The sequence below is a fragment of the Oncorhynchus nerka genome, linkage group LG10 (genome assembly GCF_034236695.1).
Source record: "Oncorhynchus nerka isolate Pitt River linkage group LG10, Oner_Uvic_2.0, whole genome shotgun sequence".
Classification (NCBI taxonomy): Eukaryota; Metazoa; Chordata; class Actinopteri; order Salmoniformes; family Salmonidae; genus Oncorhynchus; species Oncorhynchus nerka.
Window position 1 is genome coordinate 93,997,536 of NC_088405.1, and position 14,495 is coordinate 94,012,030.

Below are 14,495 nucleotides of genomic sequence, written 5' to 3' on the forward strand. Positions count from 1 at the left end.
TGGACCTGGCTCCCCAGTGGGTGGATTCTGATTGTCTGGACCTGGCTCCCCAGTGGGTGGATCTGGCTCCCAAGGGGAAGGCCTGCACCACTGCTCAGTCATGTGAAATCCATAGATTAGGGGCCTAATTTATTTATTTCAATTGACTGATTTCCTTCTATGAACTGTAACTCAGTAAAATATTTGAAATTGTTGCATGTAGCGTTTATATTTTTCTTCAGTGTACGTGCATGTCTTTTGTCTACAGTAAAGCACACTGTACAGTAGCATTACATATGGTGATGTGGCTTTCCTCATGCATGGAAAGCTATGAATATAAAGTGAGTTGAGTTTTTCACCCGTCTGTTGTGGTGTGATGTGGTTGACAGATCTGCTAGGCTGAAAGATTGCAATACAGTGTGTGCTGTCACAAACGTAAACGCGCTGGGCTAGTCTGGGATATATAGAGGACTGATAGCACTGGGCTAGTCTGGGATATATAGAGGACTGATAGCACTGGGCTAGTCTGGGATATATAGAGGACTGATAGCACTGGGCTAGTCTGGGATATATAGAGGACTGATAGCGCTGGGCTAGTCTGGGATATATAGAGGACTGATAGCGCTGGGCTAGTCTGGGATATATAGAGGACTGATAGCACTGGACTAGTCTGGGATATATAGAGGACTGATAGCGCTGGGCTAGTCTGGGCTAGAGGACTGATAGCGCTGGGGTCTGGGATATATAGAGGACTGATAGCACTGGGCTAGTCTGGGATATATAGAGGACTGATAGCTAGTCTGGGGCTAGAGGACTGATAGCACTGGGATATATAGAGGACTGATAGCACTGGGCTAGTCTGGGATATATAGAGGACTGATAGCACTGGGCTAGTCTGGGATATATAGAGGACTGATAGCACTGGGCTAGTCTGGGATATGATAGAGAATTGCACTGGGCTAGTCTGGGATATATAGAGGACTGATAGCACTGGGCTAGTCTGGGATATATAGAGAACTGATAGCGCTGGGCTAGTCTGGGATATATAGAGGACTGATAGCACTGGGCTAGTCTGGGATATATAGAGGACTGATAGCGCTGGGCTAGTCTGGGATATATAGAGGACTGATAGCACTGGGCTAGTCTGGGATATATAGAGGACTGATAGGACTAGTCTGGGATATATAGAGGACTGATAGCACTGGGCTAGTCTGGGATATATAGAGGACTGATAGCGCTGGGCTAGTCTGGGATATATAGAGGACTGATAGCGCTGGGATAGTCTGGGATATATAGAGGACTGATAGCGCTGGGCTAGTCTGGGATATATAGAGGACTGATAGCGCTGGGCTAGTCTGGGATATATAGAGGACTGATAGCACTGGGCTAGTCTGGGATATATAGAGGACTGATAGCGCTGGGCTAGTCTGGGATATATAGAGGACTGATAGCGCTGGGCTAGTCTGGGATATATAGAGGACTGATAGCACTGGGAGTCTGGGATATATAGAGGACGCTGGGCTAGTCTGGGATATATAGAGGACTGATAGCGCTGGGCTAGTCTGGGATATATAGAGGACTGATAGCGCTGGGCTAGTCTGGGATATATAGAGGACTGATAGCACTGGGCTAGTCTGGGATAAATAGAGGACTGATAGCACTGGGTCTTTGTCCCCATGTGCAGTTGCAAACCGTAGTCTGTCTTTTTATGGTGGTTTTGGAGCAGTTCATACTGAGCGGCCTTTCAGGTTTTGTCGATATAGGACTCGTTTTACTGTGGATATAGATACTTTTGTACCTGTTTTCTCAAGCATCTTCACAAGGTCCTTTGCTGTTGTTCTGGGATTGATTTGTACTTTTCCCACCAAAGTACATTCATCTCTAGGAGACAGAACGCATCTCCTTCCAGAGCAGTATGACGGACCCATGGTGTTTATACTTGCGTACTATTGTTTGTACAGATAAATGTGGTACATTCAGGTGTTTGGAAATTGCTCCCAAGGATGAGCCAGACTTGTGGAGGTCTACAATTTTTTGAACAAAGGACTCATGGAGAAGCAAATCATTTTGAATGTCCTTTCCCCATTTGGGGTGTTGTGTGTCAACGAAGCCGTACTGAAGGGAACACCCTTCCACCGTCTCCTTCTTGCCACGCTGGAAATGTGTGTCTGAGTGTTTCTCCTCTGGCGTTTGAAGATGACATGGTGTTATGTACGCACGACCGCCTGTTGTGACAGATGGCAATTAGCCTTGCTGCTCTCTCTGAACGGACAGACGATGTGTGTGTGTGTGTGTGTGTGTGTGTGTGTGTGTGTGTGTGTGTGTGTGTGTGTGTGTGTGTGTGTGTGTGTGTGTGTGTGAATTATTTGCTGTGTTGAGTGTGTTGTTGCTATCCTCCCACTGACTGGGTGGGTTTGATCTGTGCTCTCCTGTAGGTACTCTGAGGAGGAGATCAGGCAGAAGGTCGGCACCTTCAGACAGATGCTGATGGAGAAAGAAGGAGTGATCACCAGAGAGAGAGCACACACTGACCCAACGTAAGTCACACTCTCTACCATATCTCTCTCACTCCTTCTCTCTTTCTCTCTTTCTCTGTGTCTCTCTGTGTCTCTCTCTCTGTGTCTCTCTCTCTCTCTCTCTCATTCTCTCGCTCTCTCTCTCTCTCTCTCTCTCTCTGTCTCTCTCCCTGTCTCTCTCTGCCTCTCTCTCTGTGTGTCTCACTCTGTCTCTCTCTCTGTGTGTCTCACTCTGTCTCTCCCTCATTCTCTTCTCTCTTTCCTCTCTCTTTTCCTCTCTCTTTCTCTCTGCCTCTCTGTGTGTCTCTCTCTCTCTCTCTGTGTGTCTCTCTCTCTCTCTCTCTCTCTCTCTCTCTGTCTCTCTCTCTCTCTCTCTCCCTGTCTCTCTCTCTGTCTCTCTCTGTCTCTCTCTCTGTCTCTCTCTCTGTCTCTCTCTGCCTCTCTGTGTGTCCCTCTGTCTCTCTCTCTCTTTCCCTCTCTCTTTTCCTCTCTCGTTCTCTCTCTCGCTCGCTCTCTCTCTCTCTCTCTCTCTCTCTCTCATTTTCTCTCTCTCTCATTCTCTCTCTCTCTCTCTCTATCTCTCTCTCTCTCTCTCTCTCTGTGTCTCTCTCTGTCTCTCTCCCTGTCTCTCTCTCTGTCTCTCTGCCTCGTTCTCTCTCGCTCGCTCTCTCTCTCTCTCTCTCTCTCTCTTTCCCACACACACAAACACCCACATACACCCCCGCCAACCCACCTCACATCTGCATCAATTTAAATACAATAAGAGCACAGCCAGATGGTTCTCACGACTAGTAGGTCTGTCGTCATCAGTGTCTGTTGACCTCTCTAGGCCAATCCTCTCTGTGAGGTAGTTAGTCATCATCAGTGTCTGTTGACCTCTCTGTGAGGTAGTTAGTCATCGTCAGTGTCTGTTGACCTCTCTGTGAGGTAGTTAGTCATCATCAGTGTCTGTTGACCTCTCTGTGATGTAGTTAGTCATCATCAGTGTCTGTTGACCTCTCTAGGCCAATCCTCTCTGTGAGGTAATTAGTCATCATCAGTGTCTGTTGACCTCTCTGTGAGGTAGTTAGTCATCATCAGTGTCTGTTGACCTCTCTTTGCCAATCCTCTCTGATAGTTATAGGCTGGTGTTTCCATCCTGTCGTCCGGGCACAGAGTTAATTATATGTAATGGCCTGATGTCCCGTGTTACAGAGGGCTGACTAATGACCGTCTCTCTCTGGCATCCACTGTCGCCTCGGCTGTGACCTGACATTTACCTATCCATCGTTGCAAGTTCAAATCCCCGAGCTGACGAGGTACAAATCTGTCGTTATGCCCCTGAACAGGCAGTTAACCCACTGTTCCTAGGCTGTCATTGAAAATAAGAATTTGTTCTTAAATGACTTGCCTAGTTAAATAAAGGTAAAATGAATAAATAAATAAATAAAATGTAGGGAGCGAGGCAGGAAAACAAGAGAGAGGGGTAGAATCTAAGAGATTAACCGTTGGGTGAGGAGTGGTTGTTTTTGTCATGTTGAGGAGTAGAATAGAGAGGTAGAAACTCTCTCAGAGGGCCTGTTCCTGAGGTGTGGACATACTTGTCACGTCCTGACCTTAGTTCCTGTTTTATGTCTCTGTTTTAGTTTGGTCAAGGTGTGAGTTGGGGTGGGCATTCTATGGCTTGTACTTGTGTGTTATATTTCTATGTGTTTGGCCTGGTGTGGTTCCCAATCAGAGGCAGATGTCTATCGTTGTCTCTGACTGAGAACCATACTTAGGCAGCCTGTTTTCCCACTGTTAGTTGTGGGTGATTATTTCCTGGTTCGTGTTTGTTGCACCTGTCAGAACTGGTTATGGTTGTGTTGTTTTTGTTGGTGTATTCATCTGGATGAAAAGTGATACGTACCACACTGCACTTTGCTCTTCCTCTCCTTCCACCAACAAAAACCTTTACAATACTGTTGTTCTTCCTTCTGCATTCAGAGCTCTCTCTCTCTATATATACTGTATCTCTACGCTGAGTACACCAAACATTAGGAACACCTTCATAATATTGAGTTGCACCCCCCTTTTGCCCTCAGAACAGACTCAATTCGTCGGGGCATGGGACTCTACAAGGTGTCGAAAGCGTTCCCCGGAGGTGCTGGTCCATGTTGACCCCTATGCTTCCAACGGTTGTGTCAAGTTGGCTGGATGTCCTTTGGGTGGTGGACCATTCTTGATACACAAGGAAAACTGTTGAGCGTGACAAACCCATACCACACCCTGGTCAACGGCATTTAAATATTCTGTCTTGCCAATATTCTGTCTTGCCAATATTCTGTCTTGCCATTTCATCCTCTGAATAGCACACATACACACGATCCATGTCTCAGTGATCTCCAATCCTTCTTTAACTCTCCTCCCTTTCATCTACACTGATTGAAGTGGATTTTTACAATTGACAACAATAAGGAACTTTCATGGAAGGAGAAGGTGTTCTTAATGTTTTGTAAACTCAGTGTAGTTGTCTAATGTTAGTGGGGCACCTGTTTTTAAATGATGCTCCTGAATCACTATGATCAATAATAGTTTTCCTTGAGTGTACTTTTTTTTTTAACAGAGCTGAGATTTACTTCAAAGTGCATTTCGCCTGGTGCTTACACCTATCAGGCTGTTTCAGATCTAGTGCCTAGGTAGGAGGGGTTAGGGTTTCTTCTGGACCTATCAGGCTGTTTCAGATCTAGTGCCTAGGGAGGAGGGGTTAGAGTTTCTTATGGACCTATCAGGCTGTTTCAGATCTAGTGCTAAGGGAGGAGGGGTTAGGGTTTCTTATGGACCTATCAGGCTGTTTCAGATCTAGTGCTAAGGGAGGAGGGGTTAGGGTGTCTTCTGGACCTCACTATACTGGCCCAATAAGCACATGCCCTCAAGATATCCCTTATTGGGACAGTGGTTAGGGTGCTAGTCATGGATGCTGGTGGCCTGGAGATATCCCTTATTGTGACAGTGGTTAGTGTGTTAGTCATGGATGCTGGTGGCCTGGAGATATCCCTTATTGGGACAGTGGTTAGGGTGTTAGTCATGGATGCTGGTGGCCTGGAGATATCCCTTATTGGGACAGTGGTTAGGGTGTTAGTCATGGATGCTGGTGGCCTGGAGATATCCCTTATTGGGACAGTGGTTAGTGGTTAGGGTGCTAGTCATGGATGCTGGTGGCCTGGAGACATCCCTTATTGGGACAGTGGTTAGTGGTTAGGGTGATAGTCATGGATGCTGGTGGCCTGGAGATATCCCTTATTGGGACAGTGGTTAGTGGTTAGGGTGCTAGTCATGGATGCTGGTGGCCTGGAGATATCCCTTATTGGGACAGTGGTTAGGGTGTTAGTCACCCTACTCTCACTATATGTTAATGGTCATGGAAATATTAGCTGTTCTTACAGTGTATATGACCAACAGTATGTGGACACCTGCTCATCGAACATCTCATTCCAAAATTCATGGGCATTAATATGGAGTTGGTCCCCTATTTGCTGCTAAAACAACCTCCACTCTTCTGGGAAGGCTTTCCACTAGATGTTGGAACATTTTTGAGGGGACTTTCTTCCTTTCAGTCACAACAGCATTATTGAGTTTGGGCACTGATGTTGGGTGCGATTAGACCTGACTCGCAGTTGGTGTTCCAATTCAACCCAAAGGTGTTTGATGGGTTGAGGTCAGGGCTCTGTGCAGCTCAGTCAAGTTCTTCCACACCGATCTCAACAAACCATTTCTGTATGGACCTCACTTTGTGCATGGGGGCATTGTCATGCTGAAACAGGAAAGGGCATTTCCCAAATTGTTTCCACAAAGCTGGAAGCACAGAATCGTCTAGAATGTTATTGTATGCCCTAGCGTTAAGATTTCCCTCCACTGGAACTAAGAGGCCTATCCCGAACCATGAAAACAGCCCCAGACCATTATTCCTCCTCCACCAAACTTTACAGTTGGCACTATGCATTGGGGTAGGTAGCGTTCTCCTGGTATCCACCAAACCCAGACTGGCAGATGGTGAAGCGTGATTCATCACTCCAGATAATGTATTACCACTGCTGCAGAGCCCAATGTCGGCGAACTTTACACCACTCCAGCCGACACTTGGCATTGCGCATGGTGACCTTAGGCTTGTGTGCGGCTGATCGGCCATGGAAATCCATTTCATGAAGCTCCCAACGAACAGTTATCGTGCTGACGTTGCTTCCAGAGGCAGTTTGGAAGTCGGGAATGTGAGTGTTGCAACCGAGGACAGACGATGTTTATGTGCTACGTACTTCAGCATTCGCCAGTCCCATTCTGTGAGCTTGTGTGGCCTACCACTTCACGGCTGAGCCGTTGTGTCTCCTACTGCCAATGTTTGTCTATGGAGATTGTGTGTTTTCGATTTTATACACCGGTCAGCAACAGGTGTGGCTGAAATCCAAATCCACTCATTTGAAATAGTGTTCACATACTTTTGTATATATTGTATATATCTTGTGAAAAGCATAACCCCCTTTCTGATTTGCTCTATTTTTGATACTGAATGTTATCAGATCTTTAAAAAAGACCTAATATTAGATAAAGGGAACCTGAGTGAACAAATAAAACAACAATTACACACTTATTTCATATATTTCATAAACAAAGTTTGTTGTTAACTGGTTTACTGTGAAAAAGCATTGTATCTGGTCAAACACAACAACAACAAAAGTTTCTCAAAAAGTTCACTAAGGGTTGCTGATTGGTCGGCTGTTTGAGCCAGTAAAAAGGGTGCTTAGCGAAATGACTTTTGCTGATTGGTCGGCTGTTTGAGCCAGTAAAAAGGGTGCTTTTGCTTCCCTTCTGACCTGAGGGAACACACGTTCCTGATTGATTGAAGGGATCCCAAATAGGAGCGCCAATTCCGTCTGCTGTCGTCCTCAGTCATTTTTCCCATTTCCAAGTTGTCAGGCCCAGGTGGCCTGTCATTGTTGATAGACAACAACAACACTTGTTCACCGTTACCACACTCACGTTACGGAATTCCAAATTGACAATGCTTGTCTTACATACTTTGTTCAGTTATGCCTGGATGTTTTACATTAAGAATGTGTTGTGGGCATGTCATGCCTAAATGTTCTAATCTTGCCAACTTAAAATAAATCATTAAAGTAGTAGGGAAAGTTTTTTTGTTATTGTTGCTATTATTGATTATATTGTTTATCTTTCTTTCAAAGTACAGTTTCTTCTTCTTTTTAGTCGGTTTAGTCACATGATTTCTAAATTCACTGTACGTTTGCCAATCGGCTGTGCTGCCAGACTTACTTTGGGGCGGCAGGTAGCCTAGTGATTAGTGTAGAGGCGGCAGGGTAGCCTAGTGATTAGTGTAGAGGCGGCAGGGTAGCCTAGTGGTTAGAGTGTAGGGGCGGCAGGTAGCCTAGTGGTTAGAGTGTAGGGGCGGTAGGTAGCCTAGTGGTTAGAGTGTAGAGGAGGCAGGTAGCCTAGTGGTTAGAGTGTAGAGGCGGCAGGGTAGCCTAGTGGTTAGAGTGTAGAGGCGGTAGGTAGCCTAGTGGTTAGAGTGTAGGGGCGGCAGGTAGCCTAGTGGTTAGAGTGTAGGGGCGGCAGGTAGCCTAGTGGTTAGAGTGTAGGGGCGGTAGGTAGCCTAGTGGTTAGAGTGTAGAGGCGGCAGGGTAGCCTAGTGGTTAGAGTGTAGGGGCGGTAGGTAGCCTAGTGGTTAGAGTGTAGAGGAGGCAGGTAGCCTAGTGGTTAGAGTGTAGAGGAGGCAGGTAGCCTAGTGGTTAGAGTGTAGAGGCGGCAGGGTAGCTTAGTGGTTAGAGTGTAGGGGCGGTAGGTAGCCTAGTGGTTAGAGTGTAGAGGCGGCAGGTAGCCTAGTGGTTAGAGTGTAGAGGCGGCAGGGTAGCCTAGTGGTTAGAGTGTAGGGGCGGCAGGGTAGCCTAGTGGTTAGAGTGTAGGGGCGGTAGGTAGCCTAGTGGTTAGAGTGTAGGGGCGGCAGGTAGCCTAGTGGTTAGAGTGTAGGGGCGTCAGGTAGCCTAGTGGTTAGAGTGTAGGGGCGGTAGGTGGCCTAGTGGTTAGAGTGTAGAGGAGGCAGGTAGCCTAGTGGTTAGAGTGTAGAGGCGGTAGGTAGCCTAGTGGTTAGAGTGTAGGGGTGGCAGGTAGCCTAGTGGTTAGAGTGTAGAGGCGGCAGGTGGCCTAGTGGTTAGAGTGTAGAGGCGGTAGGTGGCCTAGTGGTTAGAGTGTAGAGGAGGCAGGTAGCCTAGTGGTTAGAGTGTAGAGGCGGTAGGTAGCCTAGTGGTTAGAGTGTAGGGGCGGCAGGTAGCCTAGTGGTTAGAGTGTAGGGGCGGTAGGTGGCCTAGTGGTTAGAGTGTAGGGGCGGTAGGTGGCCTAGTGGTTAGAGTGTAGGGGTGGTAGGTGGCCTAGTGGTTAGAGTGTAGAGGCGGTAGGTGGCCTAGTGGTTAGAGTGTAGAGGAGGCAGGTAGCCTAGTGGTTAGAGTGTAGAGGCGGTAGGTAGCCTAGTGGTTAGAATGTAGGGGCGGCAGGTAGCCTAGTGGTTAGAGTGTAGGGGCGGTAGGTGGCCTAGTGGTTAGAGTGTAGGGGCGGTAGGTGGCCTAGTGGTTAGAGTGTAGGGGCGGTAGGTGGCCTAGTGGTTAGAGTGTAATATGACAGGTAGCCTAGTGGTTAGACTGTAGGGGCGGTAGGTGGCCTAGTGGTTAGAGTGTAGGGGCGGTAGGTGGCCTAGTGGTTATAGTGTAGGGGCGGTAGGTGGCCTAGTGGTTAGAGTGTAGGGGCGGTAGGTGGCCTAGTGGTTAGCGCGTTGGACTGGTAACCGAAAGGTTGAAAGACCAAATCCCGAGGCTGACAAGGTAAAAATCTGTCGTTCTGCCCCTGAACAAGGCACTGTCAAATTAAACACTCTGAATAGACTACATGTCATATTAAACACTCTGAATAGACTACATGTCATATTAAACAGTATATTAACACTCTGAATAGGCTACATGTCATATTAACACTCTGAATAGACTACATGTCATATTAAACACTCTGAATAGACTACATGTCATATTAAACACTCTGAATAGACTACATGTCATATTAAACAGTATATTAACACTCTGAATAGGCTACATGTCATATTAACACTCTGAATAGACTACATGTCATATTAAACACTCTGAATAGACTACATGTCATATTAAACACTCTGAATAGGCTACATGTCATATTAAACACTCTGAATAGACTACATGTCATATTAAACACTCTGAATAGACTACATGTCATATTAAACACTCTGAATAGACTACATGTCATATTAACACTCTGAATAGACTACATGTCATATTAACACTCTGAATAGACTACATGTCATATTAAACACTCTGAATAGACTACATGTCATATTAACACTCTGAATAGACTACATGTCATATTAACACTCTGAATAGACTACATGTCATATTAACACTCTGAATAGACTACATGTCATATTAAACACTCTGAATAGACTACATGTCATATTAAACAGCATATAAACACTATAAATAGGCCAAGAGCCAGACAGGGAGTCTAAGAAGGAATGAAACATGTATTATTTAGGCTATATTATTTCTATTATTTCAAGGCTACATGTCTTGAAAAGAAATCAAAGAAATCCATTGTGAAGCATTTCTGAGTGTGACACACGAGGCTGGTAGGAACATAAAGAGCATTTAAACAACAGTCAATATATTCAATCATTATAGTCTATTGCAGATATATCTATTATATAGGCTGTGACTTACATAGAATAAAATACAAATGAATTTAAAAAATGGCCATTGAATTCCTTTTTTTTTTTTTTTAACACAAGGTTTCACCCGGTCTGTGTCTTCAGGCTCTTAGTGCCTGGAGAGCCGGCAGAGTGTTTAATATGACATGTAGCCTATTCAGAGTGTTTAATATGACATGTAGTCTATTCAGAGTGTTTAATATGACATGTAGTCTATTCAGAGTGTTTAATATGACATGTAGTCTATTCAGAGTGTTTAATATGACATGTAGTCTATTCAGAGTGTTTAATATGACATGTAGTCTATTCAGAGTGTTAATATGACATGTAGTCTATTCAGAGTGTTTAATATGACATGTAGTCTATTCAGAGTGTTTAATATGACATTTAGCCTATTCATAGTGTTTATATACTGTTTAATATGACATGTAGTCTATTCAGAGTGTTAATATGACATGTAGTCTATTCAGAGTGTTAATATGACATGTAGTCTATTCAGAGTGTTAATATGACATGTAGTCTATTCAGAGTGTTTAATATGACATGTAGTCTATTCAGAGTGTTTAATATGACATGTAGCCTATTCAGAGTGTTTAATATGACATGTAGTCTATTCAGAGTGTTTAATATGACATGTAGTCTATTCAGAGTGTTTAATATGACATGTAGTCTATTCAGAGTGTTTATATACTGTTTAATATGACATGTAGTCTATTCAGAGTGTTAATATGACATGTAGTCTATTCAGAGTGTGTTAATATGACATGTAGCCTATTCAGAGTGTTTAATATGACATGTAGCCTATTCAGAGTGTTTAATATGACATGTAGTCTATTCAGAGTGTTTAATATGACATGTAGTCTATTCAGAGTGTTAATATGACATGTAGCCTATTCAGAGTGTTTAATATGACATGTAGCCTATTCAGAGTGTTTAATATGACATGTAGTCTATTCAGAGTGTTTAATATGACATGTAGTCTATTCAGAGTGTTGAGTGGAGAGCTGTCAAGAAGGGGAGAATATTCTCTCCTCAATGACAGAGCCACTGGTGATGTTAAACACCCTCTGGACCACTGGTGATGCTAAACACCCTCTGGACCACTGGTGATGCTAAACACCCTCTGGACCACTGGTGATGCTAAACACCCTCTGGACCACTGAGGATGCTAAACACCCTCTGGACCACTGGTGATGCTAAACACCCTCTGGACCACTCTTGCCAAGCTGGGCAGGCTTTCTTTTTTCTTCTATAGTCAAACCTAAAGGTTTTTAGGCAATCAACAACGGGAAGCTCCTTGAACATAGGAATATGCCAGCCCCCCCCCCCCCCCCAAATCAAGTATGGCCTATTGTATAGATAATAGAACAAAAATGAAGGAAACGTTGAAGAAATCAGATGTTTTTGTTTATAACTACTTCGCTACAATGACACACTTAGTTATCTACCCACCTCGTTTCTTCCTTTCAGCATGTGCACGTAGTAAGTACACCATCATGCTTTGGGGATATGTGTCTTTTCAGATTCCACAATGATTCTTTATTTGTGGACACTACATCACCTTACTCCCTCTCTTGCTCTTGGTCCTCATCTTTGTAAGTCACCTTGATTTAGTACCTGTGTGTTTTATCAGTTTTTTAATGAAAATATTTAGTGAATTCTCTCGCTCTCTCTCTCTCATTCTCTCTCTCTCTCTCTCTCTCTCTCTCGCTCTCTCGCTCTCTCATTCTCTCTCTCTCTCTCTCTCCCATTCTCTCTCTCTCTCTTTCTCTCCCTCTCTCTCTCTCTCTCTCTCTCTCTCTCTCTTGCTCTCTTGCTCTCTCTCTCTCTCTCTCATTCTCATTTCTCTCTCTCTCTCTCTCTCTCTCATTCTCTCTCAATCTCATTCTCTCTCTCTCATTGAGTTGGGTATTGAGCAGCAGTCTCTCTGTCTCTCAGTAGTATTAGTCTCTCTCACACACACACACACACACACACACACACACACACACACACACACACACACACACACACACACACACACACACACACACACACACACACACACACACACACACACACACACACACACACACACACACACACACACACACACAGATTCTGTAGAACAAACAATAACCACCACAAGATATTCTTCATCCCTACTGCTAACTTCCTCTTCATCCCTACTGCTAACTTCCTCTTCATCCCTACTGCTAACTTCCTCTTCATCCCTACTGCTAACTTCCTCTTCATCCCTACTGCTAACTTCCTCTCTAAGTGTTTCTCATATCTCAGCTCCTCCATTGATTTCAGTCTAAGATGACCAGAAGGTAGTCTGGTTAACGCCTAACTCTCCAAGTCATCCTGACTTCAGAGTCTGGAATTGCTATTTGATGTTGTCGGCACAGTGCATCGTGCTATGCTTTCACTGGTTAACTCTCCCCATACACATCCCACACACAGCCCACACACAGCCCACACACAGCCCACACACAGCCCATACACAGCCCATACACAACCCACACACATCCCACACACAGCCCACACACAGCCCACACACAGCCCATACACAGCCCACACACAGCCCACACTCAACCCAGACACAGCACACACACAGCCCAGACACAGCCACCGAGCCCTCTTCCATTACAACGGTTGGATTATCTAATCAACCCTCAAGGGAACGTTTGAGAGAACCAATCGAAACCTGTCACACAATTTCTGAGAGAATATTTCACTAACAAATGGCCTCCGTTCCAGACCAGTGTGGCCACAGTTCTCCCTTCAGGCTGTGTGGATGGCAGGAGGAGGGTATAACCAGGGAAATACACACAGTGAGGCTTTTTCAGGGGTACTGGACCGGATCTTAAACGCCTTCAAAGTTCTATCTGAGAAAAATCGATGTGGACTGGACATTAGCCTGAGGCCTTGATGCACAACCTGTCTGTCTGCCCCTCCCCACACATTACCTTAGACACCACTCCTCTCTATCTATCTATCTATCTATCTATCTATCTATCTATCTATCTATCTATCTATCTATCTATCTATCTATCTATCTATCTATCTATCTATCTATCTATCTGAGGTGATGCCATTGGCATTAATAACTATTAAGCAAATTCATTCCATTTCTATGGTCAGATGGTATCTTAGATATAGGTGTTGAAAGCACCAAAGCTGGGACCGAGAGGCTTCTATCTCAAGGTCATCAGACTGTTAAACAGCCACCACTAACATTGAGTGGCTGCTGCCAACACACTGACTCAACTCCAGCCACTTTAATAATGGGAATTGATGGGAAATGATGTCAAATATATCACTAGCCACTTAAAAAAATGCTACCTAATATGATGTTTACATACCCTACATTATTCATCTCATATGTATACGTATATACTGTACTCTATATCATCTACTGCATCTTTATGTAATACATGTATCACTAGCCACTTTAACTATGCCACTTTGTTTACATACTCATCTCATATGTATATACTGTACTCGATACCATCTACTGTATCTTGCCTATGCCGCTCTGTACCATCACTCATTCATATATCTTTATGTACATATTCTTTATCCCCTTACACTTGTGTGTATAAGACAGTAGTTTTGGAATTGTTAGTTAGATTACTTGTTGGTTATTACTGCATTGTCGGAACTAGAAGCACAAGCATTTCACTACACTCACCATGTGTATGTGACAAACAAAATGTGATTTGATTTGATTTGAAAAAAGGGAGATATTCCTTAAAGGACAATTCAAATAAATTGCTCTTAAAGACCAAAGTCACATCCAATCTAAAGAGTTGAGTTTGTTAAAGGTCATCAGACTTCTCATCTCACTCAGATCTACATAAAGTGTCCTGGACGGTTGTCAGCCTCTGCTTCTCTGTGCCTATAACTCAGAGTAACCAAGCAGTGGGGCTGGGGATGAGGCTGGCTGGGGCTGGAGCTGAGGCTGAGGCTGGCTGGGGCTGAGGCTGAGGCTGGCTGGGGCTGAGGCTGGCTGGGGCTGAGGCTGGGGCTGAGGCTGGGGCTGGCTGGGGCTGAGGCTGGGGCTGAGGCTGGCTGGGGCTGAGGCTGAGGCTGGAGCTGAGGCTGGAGCTGGGGCTGGCTGGGGCTGAGGCTGGCTGGGGCTGAGGCTGGGGCTGAGGCTGGCTGGGGCTGAGGCTTGCTGGGGCTGAGGCTGGCTGGGGCTGAGGCTGGGGCTGAGGCTGGGGCTGGGGCTGGCTGGGCTGGGGGAGGCTGGGGCTGGCTGGGGCTGA

General features: G+C 45.1%; 1 protein-coding gene across 1 annotated transcript in view; it reads left to right on the forward strand.

Moving 5' to 3' along the window:
* srrm3 (serine/arginine repetitive matrix 3) overlaps positions 1-14,495 on the forward strand; it is a 113,083-nt gene that overhangs the window by 24,990 nt on the left and 73,598 nt on the right. The window contains exon 2 of the mRNA XM_065023953.1: positions 2,415-2,516. Coding sequence (XP_064880025.1) covers positions 2,415-2,516 — 102 coding nt within the window. The remainder of the gene's footprint in view (positions 1-2,414; positions 2,517-14,495) is intronic.